A 21,022-nucleotide genomic window follows, 5' to 3' on the forward strand; every position below is an offset into this window, starting at 1 on the left:
ATTATTTATTTATTTTGTAAATTACATTGTTAAAAAAAGTTGAGCTGTACCTTGTTTTTGATCTCCATATTTCCTTTCCTTAAAAGTACTTTCTGTGCTATTGTGACATTCTCCCCTAATGCCGCATAATGGAGAGCAGTGTTGCCCTTGTTGTCTTTTAGGTCAGGATTAGCACCGTGTTTCAGCAGAATATCTACACATGCCTCTTCTTGGGATTGTACAGCCTGTGACCATTACAACAAGAAACAGAATGTAAATTCTGGGAACTTAAAGGAAACATGCCACAAGTTTCACCAATGAGTTATGTTTAAATGCAACAAATGTTCATTCCAAGGACTTCAGTCCAATCCATCTCAGGCAGACATAGCTGTGACCACCCACCTTCAGTAGAGCGGTCGTGTTTTCACTATCACGGAGGTTTAGCTGGCATTTCCGATCTACCAGGAGCTTCACCATATCTTCATGGCCATTGGCACAGGCCAAGTGCAGAGCACTCCTGTGAGCATGAAAGGACTTGTCAGGAAATTACAGTATACCTTTTCAAAACATTCAAATTAATTCATAGAATTGAAAATGTTAAATACTATGTTATTCTCATGACTCCAAAACAAAGAATTAGTTTACTTTGGAAGAAAGTACAATATTTATTAGTGATTCTTCACCGCTCTATTAAAAGAGCAGCCTATCTGTTTAGGAAGAGCATGACCTCAGGAAGCAGCTCAACCTGGGTTTGATTCCCACTTTAACTCTGTCACTTCACAGTGACCACTTAGCCTTATCAGAATTTCCTCATCCACAAAATGGGCATAAAAATAGTTATCTCAGGTCACCTGTCTGGCTCACTCTGAAGAGCATGTCACTTGATCTCGGGAGCCAGGGGTTCGAGACCCCTGTTGGTTATAGAGGTTACGAAACAATAGTAATAATAAATAAAATAAAAAGTAGTTATCTCACAAGACCTCTTGTCGTGATCCTTAAATGAGGATCCATGCAAAGCGTTTAGAATACTAGTTCCTAGCACAAATATTATTATAGCTATTACTACAACTTACAAAGACCCACTACAATTAGGTAAAATGATCCAATTATGCCTACTTTGCAGCTACATTTAAGGATGAGCACGAATACTCTATTTCAATGATTCCAAGATGCTCATTTTGTCACCTTTTAATATCTCTGACATCGGAATCCAATTTCCAATTCAAAATGTCTTAAAACTATAACTGGCATGATTTTTAAAAATTTCCTCTTGGTACATAAATAGTGGGGCATCATACAATCTACGGTGTGCCTTAAGTGAAATAATGACATACACAACAGGTCTGCTGCACTTCTAGTCCCATGCCTGGAATTACATTGTTCAAGAACTAAAATAATTTTCAGTAGTTGAAAGCACATTACGGGTAAAAGAGATTAAAATAACAAAAGAATATTTTTAAGTAATTCTTAGTTTGGTTTTCAAGGAAGTTTGAGCAAAGGAAGCTCGGATTTCAAATAAACGGGCACAGCTCATTTTAGTTATTTGGAGGGGGGATGTGCGGAAACTCATTTTATTAAGCATTTCAATTAATAGAAAAATGTTTAGAATCATAGAAATCAAGTATTTCCAATTACCAATATTAGTATTTAATATTATTGAAATGTCAAAAGGGCAGGTAAAGGTAATCTTTCACAATTTCTGAACTTCAGAAATGTTTTCCTTTGACAGGAAGTTCCAAGGAAAAGCTTCAGGTGAGATTAAGTCCTAATACTTCCATTTAAAATTTCTCACCTTAGGGGCACCCGGGTGGCTCAGTTGATTGAGTGTCCAACTTTTGGTTTTGGCTCAGGAGGATCTCAAAGTCGTAAGACGGAGCCCCACATTAGGCTCCATGCTCAGGGTGGAGTTTGCTTGGGTTCCTCTCTCTCCCCCTGTCCCTCCCCTCTCCCATGACCCTCTCTCTCCCTTTAAAATAAATACATCTTTTAACTTTTACAAAATAAAATAAAATAAAATCTCATCTTAGGAGTGCCTGGCTGGCTCAGTCAGTAGAGCATGTGTCCTGAAACGTCAAGCCCCACGTTGGGTGGAGAGATTACACTTTACAATGAAAGCTTTAAAACCTAAATACATAAAATTTCTCATCTTGCTCATACTGGGCAACATGAAGTCTTTTTAAGATTGAAAAGATCCTGAGTAGACTATGTCTGCTACATAACCCGTGTTCAGGATCTGTTTGAGAAATAAATGGACTGAAGAATAAATACATTTGGAGAGTTCGATAGTTTTTAAAGATTTATCTATTTCTTTGAGAAAGAGAGAATACATGAGTGCGGTGAAGGGCACAGGGAGAGGGAGACATGTATCATCAAGTGCAAGCTCACAAGGGGAGAACAATTCATATTCCCTAGATGAAATGAAAACCCGTTTCTGCATGCCTCATAATCCTCCCAGTTGGCCCAGCCTTACATTTACATTTCCTTTATTCTTATTTTTTGCTGTTATTCCCCAATTGAATCTTTAATCAATCCAAGATTTAGTTTGCAGTGTGGTGCAACAATTAAGTTTTGTTTTGTTTGTTTTTTGTTTTTTTTGTTTTGTTTTTCTGAGAGAGAGGGAGGGACAGAGGGTGAGAGAGAGAGAGAGAGAGATGGAGGAACAGGAGCTAAAATCAACAAACACAAAAAATAAAAATAAACAGAGGCTTAACCAACTGAGCCACACGGGCGCCCACGCCCCAACATTTAAGAACTGTTTAAAAAAACAGCTATTTGCTTCTTCTAAATAACCCATCTTTTCTCACCTAGCTTAAAATGCCACTTTATCATAAATTCTGTTATGTTTTTATTTTTCTGGGTTTTACAATGGATTCAATTGACCAGTTGCCTTGTATCAATCAGTACTCTAGTATTTTAACTGCTTTATACATATGCTTTAGTATCCAATGCAGGTCCATAGTTCCCCTTCTTAATCTTCTCTTTCAGTATTCTCTTGGCAATATTTACGTCTGTTACTGGAGATGAATTTTTAATCACTATGCTAAATTTGAAGAATTCATGGAGAGAATTTGTAATTAGGTGAAGACAATTAATGTTAACAGAATCAATCTCCCTGAATCAGTGTATTTAGATGCACGTTATGTCTTTGCTTTTACGTCTTATTTGACATCCCTCCTTAGCTTCCAGGAGGTTTTTTTTACCATATGTAAATCCTGCATACACTTCGTGATGTATTTATATCCTGGCTTTTTCTTTTTTCTAATGAAATGATATATTTTCCCATTGTAACGTCTAAGTGGTCACTCTTTTGATATCTGTGTATTTATTTGGTAATGAGAGTAAAGTACCTTATAAACTACATGCTTGTTAACAAAAGTTGGGAGTTTCTCGAAGATACTCAGGGAAGGCACGAATTGGATGGGAAAGATTTCACCAGAAAGATCCACATCGAAGAATGGTATGATGTGGTTGAAAAACAAATCAAGTAAAATACAAACAGGATAGGCTGTTCATATTTATGTGTATGTGATACACACACACACACACACACACACACACACACACAGAGGCTGTATACGAATGTCTACAGAAACTCCTTTTAATGTGGTGGTAATTGATCCATTAATTAATTACAACCGGACTACACGCGGTATTGTGGGTGAGGCAGATAGAAAAAAGCAGGAGCAAACCCACGACAACAGCTAATACAAAACTAGCTACCCCCAAACTCACCAGATTCCTATTACATTTGTTAATGATTTTAAGGACTAACCAAAGTAGGAGCCGCCCCTGACTGGCTTAGTTGATACAATATGCAACTCTTGGTCTTGGGGTTGTGAGTTTAGCCTTCCGTTGGGACTATAGCCTGCTTAGAAAAGGGAGGGGGTGGGGGCTTAGTCAGGCATCTGCCTTCAGCTCAGATCAGGATCTGAGGGTCCTGGGATCAAGCCCCATATCAGGCTACCTGGTCGGTGGGGAACCTGCCTCTCCCTCTCCCTTTGTTGCTCCTTATCCTGGTTTGTTCTCTCTCTGTCAAATAGATCAATAAAAAGTTTAAAAAAAAAAAAAGAAAGAAAAGAAATTGACCAACAAAACCTAACAGAAGCCACTGTTGGCACAAGATGCACCAGCAAAATTGGGAAGTTTGGTGTGTTTTTACAGCAAGACAAATGCATAGATACAAGTGTAGGCACTTATTTCAGAGGCCATTTTGTGTGTGTGCCATTTTGTGTGTGTAGGTGGCATGATTTGACAGGAAGTAGTTTGGAATGAGCAACCTAGAAACTAAGGGGGTCTGCATCCTCAGAAACTGCTGCTGGAATGAACTACAGAACTCTGGAGACCACTAGGGTCCCTTCTGAGAGGGTGGCTAGTTCCAGGGCAGATCATGTTCATTGGTGGAAGAGCAATGAACAAAAACAAAGGAACAACAACAAGAAACCATTTCTTGGCCCCATTCAGCTTAGCTAGACCAAATGGTATTGGTGCGTGTGAATGATTGCAACTATGAGCATCAAGCATTTGTCTCTTACAGGTGCCAGCTAGAAAATTATCTTTTGTCCCCTTAGAATTCCCCAGGGTGACTTATGAGACCAGTAGAGGCTCTCTGTAGTGACGTTTGAATAGAAGACTGACATTTCCTAACGCAACCTGCGATGAGAGGCAACGGCATTACTAGGCTATAAGGAGACAGGAACTCCACACCAGGACTCCAGGTAAGTTGAAGAATATGGTTGACTGTAGTGTTTTTGTATAGATCAGAGATACTCAAAGCGTATATGGTAGTCCAACTCTGAGCTTCTTTGTTCCTTGGTCAAATGCTAGGTGGATCCCCCAAAGACTTTCTCACAATCACCTGAAACCTAAGATTTCCAATTCCCAGACTTCTGTCGAAAACAATTTCGGATCTAGAACACACATCCTCTAGAAAGTTCCTGATTAGAACTCCCATCCCCATCTGAGTCTCATGTATGTCCTGGTTCAACTTAGCTGCATACTCATTTGGTAGTTACACCAATGAAAATAACAAAGTGTTAGAGTAATGTATGTTTTATGACGAAAAACAACTGAGATATGAATGCTTTACCAAATCCCTTAGCTCAGGTTTTCCAATTCTACTTCAGGGCTGTCATGAATGTCTCCTCCTTTTAAGAGTTGCCAAGAAATTCACCACACACTTTCCATAGGGGCACCTGGCTGGCTCAGTCCATTAAAAGGCTTCGTTAAGGGAATCCCGGGTGGCTCAGTGGTTTAGTACCTGCCTTTGGCACAGGGCGAGATCCTGGAGTCCCGGGATCGAGTCCCACGTCAGGCTCCCTGCATGGAGCCTGCTTCTCTCTCTGCCTGTGTCTCTGCCTCTCTCTCTCTCCTCTGTGTCTTTCATGAATAAATAAATAAAATCTTATAAAAATAAGGCTTCTTTAGCTCAGGTCAGGACTCAGGGGCCTTGGGGTTGCCCTGCCTCCAGCTCTCTGCTCAGCAGGGAGTCTACTTCTCCCCCTTCCTCTGTCTCCACCCCCATTTGTGTTCTCTCACACTCAAATAAATAAAAATCTTTTAAAAACAACCAACAGCTTTTCATAACTGGTTATTCATTCCTTTGGATGTCTCTTCCCTTGCAGTCCACTCTATCTCCTGAGGAAAACTGAAACTATGTCATAATTAAACCATGATGAGAATATGAGGTCTCCAGTGAGCTGAGGATGATCTAGGCCATAGTCTACTAAAAATCCCTGACCTGGGAGAACCACCTCAAAGGGACCATAAAATTAAATCAGAAAACCTGTATTCTGGCATTGTGGGAGTCAGTGAGGGAACAACAAACATGACATTGCGGTGTTCACGGAGTAGAGGCGAGTTTAATGCCACATTTAGGGTGAGCACAAAGGGCCTACGGAGTCATGTAAAAATAAGGGTAGTGAGTCAGGGATGGATGCGATATCAAAGCTAAAACTTAAAGAACGAATAGGGATTAGCCAGTGAAGAGGGAGAGAAGCACATTCCAAAAAGAAGGGATAGTGTATCAGTGAGGGTCCAAACAGGAGACAAACCACTTAGTAATTTCAACAGAGAATGTTTAATATAAAAAATGATGAACTATAACAGTAGATCAACTATAAAGATGAGAAAAGAAATCCAAATACCCTAAGGTGCAAGATTACCCAAGAAAGATTGCCCAAATGGGTAAATCCCAAGGCTGGGATTCAGGTCTCTTTGAAGGAGATGTCGGAACTGCAGTCAGAGTTGCCCTGCCAAAGCTAGTCCGTGCTACTCAGCATGCAAACAGGAACTACCCTTCAGGAGTGCAGGGAGTCCTGTCTGATAAATGGATGTATAGAGAGAGTCAGGGAACAATGAGCCCACCGACCAGCAGAGCAGTGCAAGGCCTCCAGTGTATCATATGCACATGCAGAAGGATGCAACAAAACCCTTAGGGATACAGCAGAGTTAAGACTAAGGACTGGATGCAGAGAGTGAGTAGGGTGTCAAGAGCATTTGCTAGGGGCATGGTATCCATTTTAGGAAGGTCACTGGCTGGGGCTGGGACTGCATGCTCTGGAGTGCACAGCTGGGAAGAGTACTTCTGATGCTGGTGAAGGGGGCGCGGCAAGGGAGGAGGAGAAAGGAAGGAGATAGGAAGAAGAGAAGAAGAAGGAAAGGAGGAGGAGAAGGAGGAGGAGAACACAAAGACGATGAAGATGAAGATGAAGATGAAGATGAAGATGAAAGAAGACGAAGAAGAAGAAGGGAAGCAAACCGGAACGTGGGCCAGGGCCAGTGCTCAATCTCCAGGCTAACAGGAACAACCCTCTGGGACACCAATGAGTTGAGGTTGGTAATCGGATGCACAGAGGAAGTCAGACATACAGGACTCAAACTTCTCTGCCATCCATCGTGCTGCAATCACACCTTCTTTAGCAACTTTGGACCCCCCCCCCCAAGTTAACTCTTCTGTGGTACTGTCTTCAGACTCCTCTGTCCCACCTTTTCATTACTATCTCATCATCATTTAGTAATTCTTTGTATTTACTTCCACTGTTTAAAATACTATGTCATATCTGTCTTCTGATTGGACCCAGACTAAGATAGAGGCCAGGGAGTTGCACTCTTTGGATTTGTCTTCTAGAGGATCTACTACAGAGAGCACAGTTGAACTGCAGCTCAAAATGTAGACAGCTGCTACAAGGTTTCCCAACCTTGTACCATGGACATGGTGGACTGTTGTGGAGGCCTCTCTTGGGTATGTTTACCAGCACTCCTGACATCGACCCACTAGATGCCAGCAACGTCCTCAGTTGTGAGGATCGGAAATGTCTCCGGACGAATCTATTGTTAGCAGTGTCTGTAGCTAATTATACTGCATTCTATACTTAAACTTTGCTAAGAGGGTAGAGCTTACGTTAAGTGTTCTTAACAATTAATTAATTAATTAATTAATAAGAGCAGGAAGAAACTTTGGGAGGTGATGGGTAGGACTATGGCTTTAAGGCTGATGATTTCACAGAGGTCTCTACTTATCCACAAACTCACTGAATTCAATACATTAAGTATGTACAGCTTTTGACATGTCAAAAAACATGCCTCTAGAAACTGCCAAATGCTCCCTGAGGAGCAGAATTCTTCTCCCACCACCCCACCCCCAACGCATTGAGAATTAGTGGTATAAAATATGCTACCTCCAGAACCGAAAGACGTCTCCCAGTTTCTGTCTTTGTGAAAAGGTATTCAAAATGTGGCAATTTTCCTTTCACTCCTGCAGGAATATCCTGGCATGCCCACTAGATGCCTCAAAACTTCACGGATATGTCAATTCATGCCGTCTTACCAAGGGCCCAAAGCGTCATAGCCTCTTACGCTCCTCATGTCAAATTAGCATGGTGTTAATATGATAGGCCAATGAGGTATTCTGGGGATGTTCAAATGGTCTAGCTCCATGAGTTAATAAAACGCTGAGGCAAATGAAATGAATGGACACTTTGCCTATACTCTATGAATATGAACTATTTCTGATTCACTAGCGGAATAGAAAAGAATCCATTTGCCAAATCAGTGGTGACATACCATGTACCTGACGTCTTATCAATCTGTTCTGGAAGCAATAAGAGGCGCACAATAACTATGACTGGAACTACTCTTTGTTTAAGTTGACAGTAACTACAGATATTTGCCACAATCTCTCCAGTCTCTGAATGGGCCAGACTAGTGAATCAAGCAGAAATGTGATAGAGCTCACCAGCCTTTCATCCTTTAGCACTATCCCACTGCATCTCTGCTAGGATGCAGGGTTGTTTTTGGTTTACCCTACCAAATGAAGGCTTGGAGACAGTTTCAGAGGTTTCTGCTTGGACTCTCTAAATTTTTTTTTATCAATTATATTTCCTTATTCAGGAGAGACACAGAAAGAAAGGCAGAGACATAGGGAGAGGGAGAAGCAGGCTCCCTGCTGGGAGCCCCATGTGGGGCTCAATACCCGGACTCTGGCATCATGCTCTGAGCTAAAAAAGCTCACAATTTTAACAAGAAACCCTTTTAGCTACTGTAGAATCATACAGAAAAAAAAACTATTGCAAATGACATCAATCTATATTACAAAGGATTCTGAATTATACTATACAATGTTCTTCACCTTATCCTGTCACAGTAATTTTTTTCTAGCTAACCAATCACATGCTGATATTTTTCACTATACTTATACTCTTCTTATTAAGTTAAACTTTCTGCCTTGAGAAATTGTTACCACTCTTGACCAAATACTAAGATTCACACACACACACACAAAAAAAACCTTTACCGTTTAGCGTGGTCAACTGCATTTACATTTGCTTCTCCTAGTAAAAATTTCGCCATTTTCTCTTTTTTTTCATTTACAGCAACTAAAAGTGGTGTGAGGCCATCCTGTAGGAGTGCAAACAAAATTTAAAATTTACAAAATTACATATTTGGATAATGAATCATAAAAATTCTGAACGATCCTGTAACTTAAACATGTAACATAGAAAGTAAATAAAATTAGCCTCTTCGTTCTCAACCCTCCATGGTTTCACCACCTCCTCCTTCTTTTTATAATACGGCTTTCTCAGGGATCCTGGGTGGCTCAGTTGGTCAAGCATCTGCTTTCAGCTCATGAGCTCAGGTCATGATCTCAGGGTCTCAGGATGGAGTCCCACCTTGGGCTCCCTCTACAGCAAAGAGTCAGCTTCTCCCTCTCCCTCTGCACCTCCCCTCCACTCGTGCTCTCTCTCCTGCTTGCTCACTCTCTGTCTCTCTCAAAAACATAAACTCTTTTTAAAAAGTAAAATAAAAATAATAAAATAGACCTCCTCTTCCTCTTCAACAGATAACCTGCAGTCATTCCACAAACTCGCTTCAAACATTGCCTGGCTCCAAGAATCTTTGCTTCTTTCACAATATATATCATGGTATACTCCAGTTATTTTATTCCACACCATCTAAACCAAAAGCTTCTAGAGGGGAGGCGTTATTTTCTATCTCTGTATCTCTACTCTCTAAAACATACTAGTAAATTTTAAAGTATTGTTATTGATTTTAATGGATAAATAAAAAACTTTAATAAAAAAAAAGGAAGGTAGGAAGGAAGAAGTATGGTGAGGCTGGGTGGCTCAGTGGGTTAAGCAAAACTTTCTGGTTTTGGTCATGATCCCACTCCTGACTTCAAGCCCCATGCATCAGGCTACCTGGCTCAGTGGGAAGGCCTCTTCTTCCCCTACGTCTGCCTTTCCTCCCTACTCATGTTTGCTCTCTCTCTTATAAATACAATCTTCAAAAATAAAAAGTGTTGCTATTTAAAGCAAAAGCTTAGACAATTATTTCGAAATATTTTCATCCAGGACATGCTTGAGCTTCCAAATATGAAAAATCGACCCTATCTATGGCACACAACAGTGTTTCTGCAAGGGCAGCGACTGAAGGTAATGCACGTCAAAGAAAACACAGGGAGACTGGCAAGTGTGGTCAGCACCAGCTCCCCATGGACACCTACCACCCCACTGAGGAACTACATAGGCTGAGCAGGAGCTACCCTCTGGAATGGGAGGCCTCAACATGGTATGTGGCTGGCAGAGTGGCTACCAGCACAAGTAGATACCCCCTGTACGATGTCATGACTTGATCCCCCTGCTCTCATCTTCTGAACCTTAGGGCCTAGAGCGCCCAAGGCCTATTACAACCTGCTGCTTTCTCCTCCCATTTACATTCACCCAAGCTACTCCTCTGGGTCACGGTCTGCTACTCATCCCCAGAAGCATCCATTTCCTAAGCCCCTGCACAGCATTCAGCCTCCATCATCACCACACTCCCCTCTAGGCCATCAATCCTTTGTGGGCTCTGAGGGCACCATCTACTCCCAGGCACTAAGGGGAAGATTTTCTTACTAGGGTGGAAGGGTAGCTAGCAGACAGAATGTTTCCTTTCTATATGCATTACTTTTCTCTTTCCCTCCCTCTGCCTTGGTTTGGAGGTGTTTCCATGATGATAGGACCTGCTGTGTAATATTCAATATCGATGTCTTCATATATTTATGTGCTTATGTACAAATATATGTACATATACATATAAAAAATCCTTTTGCAGCTACATTTATTTATTTTTTTACTGACTTATTTATTTATTTATGATGTCAAATACGTTGTAAAAACAAGTTGACCTGTACCTTGTTTTTAGCCTCTATATCTCCTTTATTGTAAAGCAGCTTCCGTGCTATTGAGATATTTCCCTCATAGGACGCATAATGGAGAGCGGTGTTGCCCTTGAAATCCTTAGTATTTACATCAGCACCATTTTTGAGAAGAATATCTACACATGCCTCTTCTTGGCATTGTACAGCCTGTCAGCATTACAACAAGAAACAGAATGTAAATTCTGGGAACTTAAACGAAACATGCCACAAGTTTCACCATGAGTTATGTTTAAATGCAACAAATGTTCATTCCAAGGGCTTCAATCCAATCCACCTCAGGCAGACATAGCTGTGACCACCCACCTTCACGAGAGCTGTCCTGTTTTCTCCATCACGGAGGTTTAGCTCGCATTCCCACATCACCAGCTCCTTCACCATATCTACAGAGCCAATGGCACAGGCCAAGTGGAGAGGAGTCCTGTGAGCGTGAAAGGACTGGTCAGGAAATTACAGTGTACCTTTTCAAAACATTCAAACTAATTCATAGAATTGTAAATGTTAAATACTATGTTATTCTCATGACTCCAACACAAAGATTTAGTTTTCTTTGGAAGAAAGTACAATATTTATTAGTGATATTCACCATTCTATTAAAAGAGCAGCCTATCTGTTTAGGAAGAGCATGATCTCAGGAAGCAGCTCAACCTGGGTTTGATTCCCACTTTAACTCTGTCGCTTCACAGTGACCACTTAGCCTTATCACAATTTCCTCATCCACAAAATGGGCATAAAAATAGTTATCTCAGGTCACCTGTCTGGCTCACTCTGAAGAGCATGTCACTTGATCTCGGGAGCCAGGGGTTCGAGACCCCTGTTGGTTATAGAGGTTACGAAACAATAATAAATAAATTAAAAGGTAGTTATCTCACAAGACCTCTTGTCGTGATCTTTAAATGAGGATCCATGCAAAGCGTTTAGAATACTAGTTCCTAGCACAAATATTATTATAGCTATTACTACAACTTACAAAGACCCACTACAATTAGGTAAAATGATCCAATTATGCCTACTTTGCAGCTACGTTTAAGGATGAGCATGAATACTCTATTTCAATGATTCCAAGATGCTCATTTTGTCACCTTTTAATATCTCTGACATCGGAATCCAATTTCTAATTCAAAATGTCTTAAAACTATAACTGGAATGATTTTTAAAAATTTCTTCTTGGTACATAAATAGTGGGGCATCATACAATCTACGGTGTGCCTTAAGTGAAATAATGACATATACAACAGGTCTGCTGCACTTCTAGTCCTATGCCTGGAATTACATTGTTCAAGAACTAAAATAATTTTCAGTAGTTGAAAGCATTATGAGAAGAGAGGTCTAAAAAGAACAAAAGCAACCCTTACTTTAAATTTCAAGGAATTTTAAGCCAAAAGTAACTCAGGATTCAAATAAACGGGGAGAGCTCTTTTATTTTTTGGGAGGTGCTGGGAAGCTCATTTTATTAAGCATTTTAATTAATAGAAAATGTTTAGATTCATAGAAATGAAGTATTTCCAATTACCAATATTAGTATTTAATATTATTGAAATGTCAAAAGGGCAGGTAAAGGTAATCTTTTACAATTTCTGATCTTCAGAAATGTTTTCCTTTGACAGGAAATTCCAAGGAAAAGCTTCACGTGAGATTAAGTCCTAATATTTCCATTTAAAATTTCTCACCTAGGGTCACCCGGGTGGCTCAGTTGACTGAGTGTCCAACTTTTGGTTTTAGCTCAGGATGATCTCAAGGTCATTAAGACAGAGGCCCACATTAGGCTCCATGCTCAGGGTGGATTTTGCTTGAGATCCACGCTTTCCTTCTATTCCTCCCCTCCCATGACCTTCTCTCTTTCTTTTTAGAATAAATGCATCTTCTATCATTTACAAAATAAAATAAAATCTCTCATCCTAGGGTTGCCTGGCTTGCTCAGTCCATAGAGCATGTGTCCTTAAATGTCCAGCCCCATGTTGGGTAGAGAGATTACTTAAAAATGAAAGCCCTAAAACCTAAATACATAAAATTTCTCATCTTGCTCATACTGGGAAACATGGAGTCTTCTTTTTTAAGATTTTATTTATTCATGAGAGACACAGAAAGCACAGACATAGGGAGAAGCAGGTGCCTCACGGGGAGCCCAATGTGAGACTCGATCCCAGAACTCTGGGATCACGCCCTGAGCTAAAGACAGATGCTCAACCACTGAGTCACCCAGGAGTCCCTGAAGTCTTTTTAAAATTGAAAAGATCCCGAGTAGACTATGTCTGCTATATAACCTGTGTTCAGGTTTCTCTGAGAAATAAATGGACTGAAAGAATACATAAATTCATTTGTAGAATATAAATAATAGTGAAAGGGAATAGAAGGGAAGGGGAAAAAATGGGTAGGAAATATCAGAAAGGGAGACAGATCATGAAGACTCCTAACTCTGGGAAACAAACTAGGCGTGGTGGAAGGGGAGGTGGGCGGAGGGTGGGGGTGAATGGGTGACGGGCACTGAGGGGGGCACTTGATATGATGAGCACTGGGTGTTGGCAAACTGAACACCAATAAAAAATAAATTTATTATTAAAAAATTCATTTGGAGAGTTCGATAGTTTTTAAAGATTTATCTATTTCTTGGAAAAAGAGAGAATGCATCAGTGCGGTGAAGGGCAGAGGGATAGGGAGACAATCTCAAGCACCCTCCCCATTGAACATGGAGCCCAACAGGGGGCTCAACCCCACAATCCTAACATCATGACCAGAGCCAAAATCAAGAGTCTGATGGTCAACAAACAGCCACCAAGGCACCAGGAAAGTTCAATATTTTTAAAGAAAACTTTTGTGAAGTAAACATACTTTTGAAATAGCAATAAAATTTATATTTGCTATTTTTTAATTTTTTTTCAGAAGAGGGATACAACAAAAATTCTATAAGGTTTTGCAATACCATTTATATTTTTTACTTTTTATTTTTATAAGGATTTAACCAAAATAAAATCATTAACCATTTACTTATTAGATGTTATAAAGTTGCACATAATAAAAACATATGTATAGGTCATCGCCCGTGGCGCAGCGGTTGAGCGCCGCCTGCAGCCCGGGGTGTGATCCTGGAGACCTAGGATCGAGTCCCACGTCAGGCTCCCTGTAATGGAGCCTGCTTCTCCCTCTGCCTGTGTCTCTGCCTCTCTCTCTCTCTCTCTGTGTCTCTCATGAATAAACAAATAAAATCTTTAAAAATATATAAATAAATAAAACCAGATGTCTATATTTAATGTATGCATAATACAACCTACAATACAGATAAAAATATTCCCCTTAGTTCTGAAGAGGCTAAAGGTTGTCAGAAAATACCAATCCTCTCCCATCAATTTTTTTTTAATTTTTTTTAAATAGAAAGAGGGGCACTTAGGTGACTCAATCAGTTAGGCATCTGCCTTCGGCTCAAGTCATGGAGCTGGGGTCCTGGGATCGAGCCCTACATCATCAGGCTCACCCTGCTCTATGGGTTTCTGCTTGTTGTCCCCCTGCCCCTCCCTGCTGCTTGTTTGCCTGGTCTCTCTCTCTTTAAAGTAAATAAGTAGAAACTATTTTTTGTCTACACAAGATTCATATTCTTGTTCTCCTGGATTAGTTCATTGATAATAAACCTTTCTTAGAATTTTTATGTATCTTTCCTATAGAAATCACAGATTTTAAGAAAATGAAAAATCCACTTAGAATCCAAATGTTTGAAGATAACTAATTTTATATTTGCAGATCTTTTTGGCTAACTCAAAACCATTGTCTGCTTATATGTTTGTATCATCAAAATAATTTTTCACTCATTTAATGATCCAAAGTACAGCTTTGCATGTTAATGTGTATCAACTATCTCTGCCACATTCAGTGGTCACATAGTAGTCCAGCCTATGGATACACTGCCATTTATTTATACAGGCCATTAAGTGACTCCTTAATACACTGCTATTGTAAATAGTGCTGAGAATACCATATTGTATATTATTTATTTCTAATGATTTCCTAAAGATATTTTACATCAATAAGCTTCATGGCTAAAGGAAATACTTATTTTTCAATGTGGTACTTAACCACCAAACTATCTGAAAAGTCCAAAACAACTTAAATTTTAAGTAGTATAAGTAACATCATTCCTTATCTTCACAAAGCTTGGGATGGAAAATGGGATTTTGTGCCTCTTTTTAAAATATTTTATTTATTTGAAATTAAGAACACCAGCAGAGGGGAGAGGGAAAGAGAAAAGCAGACTCCCCACTGAGCAGGGAGCCTCACCAGGGGCTAAGTCCCAGGACCCAGAGATCATGACCCTGAGAGGAGGTCAGAAGAGGCCAACTGACTCAGCCATCCAGAGGCCCCTATCTCATTCCTGTAATAACCATCCTATAAAACGAAGATGTTCTTTTTCTCCGAAACATATGTTGTAAATATTTTGCAAGTACATTCTCTTTTATTTTGCTAATATTACTTTCTGATTCAGAGGGTTTTTTTTTTTTTTATGTGGCTTAATCAAACTCCAGAATTTTTGCTTTTAATGTCATGAGCCCCTCTACCGCCCGCCCCGCCTCCTCCTGCCCGCCTCAAAAGCCCTGTTACCTGTTCTTCCTGTCCCTTTGATTTAAGTCATGTAAACCAAAAACCAGCAACTGCTCTATCTCCTGCATTTTTTCTGCATCGCCCTCAAACACAGCTCTGTGGATTTCCCGGAGATCTTGATATCTGATGTGGTATCCGGGGCCGGGGCTGTGGAAGTCGGAAACAGTCGTAGCCATAGGCGGCGATCTGACCCTCAGAGGCCTGAGGTTGAAGCCGAAGGGCAGCACGCCCCACCCATTCCGCGCTGTAGATTTCTTTTCCATAATGAAGCCGACAGGCCTCAGTGGCACAGGTTTCACCGCCTCTAGTGCGATACACTCCCGCGCCAGCAATAAGGCAAGTGGGCCTCGCCTCAATGTCCCAGGGACTAAGCCCAACGACTTAGAATCTTCCTGGGCAGAACCGGTGTAACCTAGCAACAGTGCTAAATGCAAACGCGCCTGCGCACCTCAGAAGCTGGCATCCCTGCGCATGCGCACAGAGGGCAGTGGCCAAGGGTGCCCAAAGCCTGTTGTGCCAGGAGGCCCAAGCCTCTCAAATCTCTTGAGATCCCCTGTGAGCTGGGCTGGCTTCCCTTCAGAAGTTGGTGGGATGACTGAGCATTTGGGGACGTTTGCAAAAGCCTCTGAGGTGTGGAAATGTAGTTTTCTGGGCCTGTGAGTGGCTCAGTGGTTGAGCATCTGCCTTTGGCTTCGGTCATGATCCGGGGGTCCTGGGATCAAGTCTTGCATCGCACACCCCACAGGGAGCCTGCTTCTCCCTCTGCCTATGTCTCTGCCTCTCTCTGTATGTCTCATTTGAAAATAAATATAATCTTGAAAAAAAATGTATCTCAAAGTAACTTCAAAGAACTGAGAAGGAATAATTCTTTTTTTTTTTTTTTTCTGGAAAAACCCCACATCTTTAATTTTTCTCCTTGCCTGGTGCGGCCCAGACCCGACACCTGAGCTTCGCGATACAAATGTCAGCCCCCGGAGCCCTGGAACCGGCAGGTTAGGTGCGGGCAGGGAGGCCCCTCCCTGACGCCCCTCAAAGTGCATCACGAGAAGGAATAATCTAACTGTAATAAGTGATTTAAAAAAAAAAGTGATTAGGGATCCCTGGGTGGCGCAGCAGTTTAGCACCTGCCTTTGGCCCGCGGCGCGATCCTGGAGACCCGGGATCGAGTCCCACGTCGCGCTCCCGGTGCATGGAGCCTGCTTCTCCCTCTGCCTATGTCTCTGCCTCTCTCTCTCTCTGTGTGACTATCATAAATAAATAAATAAATAAATTTTTTTAAAGTGATTAAAAATGAGACTACAGGAGGCGGGGCAAGATGGCGGAAGAGTGGGGTCCCCAGGTCACCAGTCCCCACCAAATTACCTAGATAACCTTCAAATCATCCTGAAAACCTACGAATTCGGCCTGAGATCTAAAGAGAGAACAGCTGGAATGCTACAGTGAGAAGAGTTCATGCTTCTATCAAGACGGGGAATAAAGAAATAAACAAAACGCATCCAAGGGGGAGGGGCCCTGCAAGGAGCCGGGCTGAGGCCGGGGCGAGTGTCCCAGGACAAGAAAGCCCCGTCCCGGAGAAGCAAGAGCGTCACCAACCTTCCCAGGTGGAAAGTGCTCGCAGGGAGTTAGAGCAGGACCCCAGGAGGGCAGGGGTGCCCGCAGGCTCCCTGGGACCCTAACAGGCACCTGCGCCCCGGGGAGAGTGCGCGGAGCTCCCTAAAGGACTGCAGCGTGCGCCCGGCTGGACCCGGAGCAGCTCGGAGGGGCTCCGCGGCGGCTCCACGCGGAGGGGGCTCCCCAGCCCCGGGACAGCTCAGCGGGGCTCAGGCGGAGGCTCCATGCAGAGGGGCTGCGCGGCCCCGGGAGCGCGAATCCAACAGCGCAGGCCCGGGAGCACGGGGCGCCAGAGACACAACACAGCCCAGGATCCAGCCTCCGCCCCCCCGCCCCCGGACAGGCAGAGGCCAGGAGGGCCCAGGACAGCGAGGACGCTCCTGCCCCAAGCTGAGCAGATCAGCGACCCCGCCCCCGGAGCATCGAGGCCCCTGCAGACGGAGAGCTCCGTAGTTACTGCGGGCAGCTGACTCCGGGGTTCCAGAGCTGGCCGATGACACTGTGGTTGTTCCTCCCTGGGCCTCACGGGGTAAACAGCCCCCACTGATCCTCACAGTGGCCTCACCGGATAAACAGAATAAATATCACTCACTGAGGGGATCCCTGGGTGGCGCAGCGGTATAGGGCCTGCCTTTGGCCCAGGGCGCGATCTGGAGACCTGGGATCGAATCCCACGTCGGGCTCTCGGTGCATGGAGCCTCCTTCTCCCTCTGCCTATGTCTCTGCCTCTCTCTCTCTCTCTCTCTCTCTCTCTCTCTCTCTGTGTGTGTGTGTGTGTGACTATCATAAATAAATAAAAATTAAAAAAAAATGAAAACAAAGTCACTCATTGAGCCCTGCACCATGCAGGGGGCTGATCACCTCCCCCAAGGGCCCACACCTGAAAATCAGCACAAAAGGCCCCTCCTCCAGAAGAATTGGTATCAATTAATAACCAAATTAATAACCAAAGTTAAGACATACTTAGATAATAATACACTTATACTTGGTGACTTCAATCTAGCGCTTTATACATTTGATAGGTCTTCTAAACACAACATCTCCAAAGAAATGAGAGCTTTAAATGATACACTGGACCAGATGGATTTCACAGACATCTACAGAACTTTACATCCAAACTCAACTGAATACACATTCTTCTCAAGTGCACATGGAACTTTCTCCAGAATAGACCACATACTGGGTCACAAATCGGGTCTGAACCAATACCAAAAGATTGGGATCGTCCCCTGCATATTCTCAGACCATAATGCCTTAAAATTAGAACTAAATCACAACAAGAAATTTGGAAGGACTTCAAACACGTGCAGGTTAAGAACCATCTTGCTAAAAGATGAAACATCCAGGAAATTAAGAAAAATTAAAAAGATTCATGGAAATAATGAGAATGAACATACAACCATTCAAAATCTTTGGGATGCAGCAAAAGCAGTCCTGAGGGGGAAATACATCGCAATACAAGCATCCATTCAAAAACTGGAAAAAAAAAAAAAAACTGGAAAGAGGGATCCCTGGATTGCGCAGCGGTTTGGCGCCTGCCTTTGGCCCAGGGCACGACCTGGAGACCCGGGATCGAATCCCACATCAGGCTCCCGGTGCATGGAGCCTGCTTCTCCCTCCGCCTGTGTCTCTGCCTCTCTCTCTCTCTGTGACTATCATAAAAAAAAAAAACAAAACTGGAAAGTACTCAAATACAAAAGCTAACCTTACACCTAAAGGAGCTAGAGAAAAAACAGCAAATAGATCCTACACCCAGCGGAAGAAGAGAGTTAATAAAGATTCAGGCAGAACTCAACCAAATCGAGACCAGAAGAACTGTGGAACAGATCAACAAAACCAGGAGTTGGTCCTTTGAAAGAATTAATAAGATAGATAAACCATTAGCCAGCCTTATTAAAAAGAAGAGAAAGAAGACTAAAATTAAAATCATGAATGAGAAAGTAGAGATCACTACCAACACCAAGGAAATACAAACGATTTTAAAAACATATTATGAAAAAATATATATATTATGAACAGTTATACGCCAATAAATTAGGCAATCCAGAAGAAATGGACGCATTTCTGGAAAGCCACAAACTACCAAAACTAGAACAGGAAGAGATAGAAAACCTGAACAGGCCAATAACAAGGAAGGAAATGGAAGCAGTCATCAAAACCCTCCCAAGACACAAAAATCCAGGGCCATGTGGCTTTCCCTGGGGAATTCTATCAAAAGTTTAAAAGAAGAAATCATACCTATTCTACTAAAGCTGTTTGGAAAGATAGAAAGAGATGGAGTACTTCCAAATTCATTCTATGAGGTCAGCATCACCTTAATTCCAAAACCAGACAAAGACCCCACCAAAAAGGAGAATTATAGACCAATATCCCTGATGAACATGGATGCAAAAATTCTCAACAAGATACTACCCAATAGGATCCAACAATACATTAAGAAAATTATTCACCATGACCAAGTAGGATTTATGCCCTGGACACAAGGCTGATTCAACACTCGTAAAACAATCAGTGTGATTCATCATATCAGCAAGAGAAAAACCAAAACCATATGATCCTCTCATTAGATGCAGAGAAAGCATTTGACAAAATACAGCATCCATTCCTGATCAAAACCCTTCAGAGTGTTGGGATAGAGGGAACTTTCCTTGACATCTTAAAAGCCATTTACGAAAAGCCCACAGCAAATATCATTCTCAGTGGGGAAGCACTGGGAGCCTTTCCCCTAAGATCAGGAACAAGACAGGGATGTCCACTCTCACCACTGCTGTTCGACATAGTTCTGGAAACCTATTGATTTTTAAATCTCCAGTGGGTGGGAATTGGAGGGTATCTGGGTGCTGGGCAATAAGGAGGGCATTTGATGTAATGAACCCTGGGTGTTATTGCAACTGATGAACCACTGAACTCTACCTCTGAAACAAAAAAAAATTTAAATCTCTTCACACGATAATTATATGATCACTATTAATGTCAGAGTTAAATAACATAACTGAATGTTGTGATTAAAAATCACTTTTTTTTTTGATGGAGTGTTTCCTTCTCAAACTTTACATTAAATCATGAACTCAAGTTTCTAAGTGATGGTGGTGGTTTGCCAACACTGCTTGTGCCACTTAAAAGTTGGAGTCTTCTGTAGTATACACAGGAACATGGAGAATTTAAGACACATGGGCATGTTTAGAGAGAAAGAAAGAGCATTTCACACAGAGCCTATGTATTTCAAAAATCAACGGAGTTGTAGTTGCATGTGATACTAGAATGCAGTCATTACAAGAATATTGAAAAAATTCAAGGAAAATATTACTGCTTTGGATTAAAGTAGTTTGGAATTTGGACTGACTGCTTCAAAGACTTAACTGAAGTTTAGATTTGTAATAATACTGTGGCAAAAGAACGGACTTACCAGACCTTGGTAAGTAACGCCAATGTTATGTGAAGAGAAACTGGCAATGATTAGATTGATATTCTAGGACCTAATTAAAATGTCACCTACTTATCAGAACAAATGTTTTATTATATGCATTTATGCCCATGTTACAGCTACTGTAGATATTTGAATATAATGCTCATAGATTTCTTTAAAACTCTACTAGTGATTATACAAATCATTTGTCTAATTATTTTAATTATGCTTAAGACATAACTAAAAAAAGAAACCCAACAGTAAAAAAGTGGCTGTTAAAGGTAAGTTGCCATTTATTGACACATTTATTGTGATTAGTTCATCTTGTCTTTGTTCTACTCTATTCAAGTTATGAAAGTTTGCAGCTTTGAAAAAGGAAGCCTGTGTAATTGGTACTAGTCAATTCCAGAAACGCTAATTCAAGATTCAAACACATTCAGATGGGGACTTGGTAATGGAACCATTATTCATCATGGGGAAGAAAATCACAGGCCATTGGTGGATCATACAACGTAAGTGACCACACATTTTGAACATGTTTTTAGGAACTGTATTAAGCAGCTTCCAAATTCCTGCCACATCACCTTATCTTAAGCCACTACTATTGTAAAGATCAAATTAGAGAGTAGGGATCCCTGGGTGGTGCAGCGGTTTGGCGCCTGCCTTTGGCCCAGGGTGCGATCCTGGAGACCCGGGATCGAATCCCACATCGGATTCCCGGTGCATGGAGCCTGCTTCTCCCTCTG

At 41.7% G+C, this 21,022-nt stretch overlaps 1 protein-coding gene across 1 annotated transcript in view; it reads right to left on the reverse strand.

The window, feature by feature from the left end:
- Positions 1 to 15,679, reverse strand: part of LOC140595958 (uncharacterized) — a 145,215-nt gene extending 129,536 nt beyond the window's left edge. The window contains exons 1-6 of the mRNA XM_072742406.1: positions 15,260 to 15,679; positions 10,979 to 11,093; positions 10,649 to 10,822; positions 8,771 to 8,874; positions 382 to 496; positions 51 to 224 (exon numbers count right to left, since the gene is read on the reverse strand). Of these exons, the coding sequence (XP_072598507.1) occupies positions 51 to 224; positions 382 to 496; positions 8,771 to 8,874; positions 10,649 to 10,822; positions 10,979 to 11,093; positions 15,260 to 15,522 (945 nt within the window). The 5' untranslated portion in view covers positions 15,523 to 15,679. The remainder of the gene's footprint in view (positions 1 to 50; positions 225 to 381; positions 497 to 8,770; positions 8,875 to 10,648; positions 10,823 to 10,978; positions 11,094 to 15,259) is intronic.
- Between the last annotated feature and the right edge of the window lie 5,343 nt (positions 15,680 to 21,022).

The sequence above is a fragment of the Vulpes vulpes genome, chromosome 2 (genome assembly GCF_048418805.1).
Source record: "Vulpes vulpes isolate BD-2025 chromosome 2, VulVul3, whole genome shotgun sequence".
NCBI classification, from domain to species: Eukaryota; Metazoa; Chordata; class Mammalia; order Carnivora; family Canidae; genus Vulpes; species Vulpes vulpes.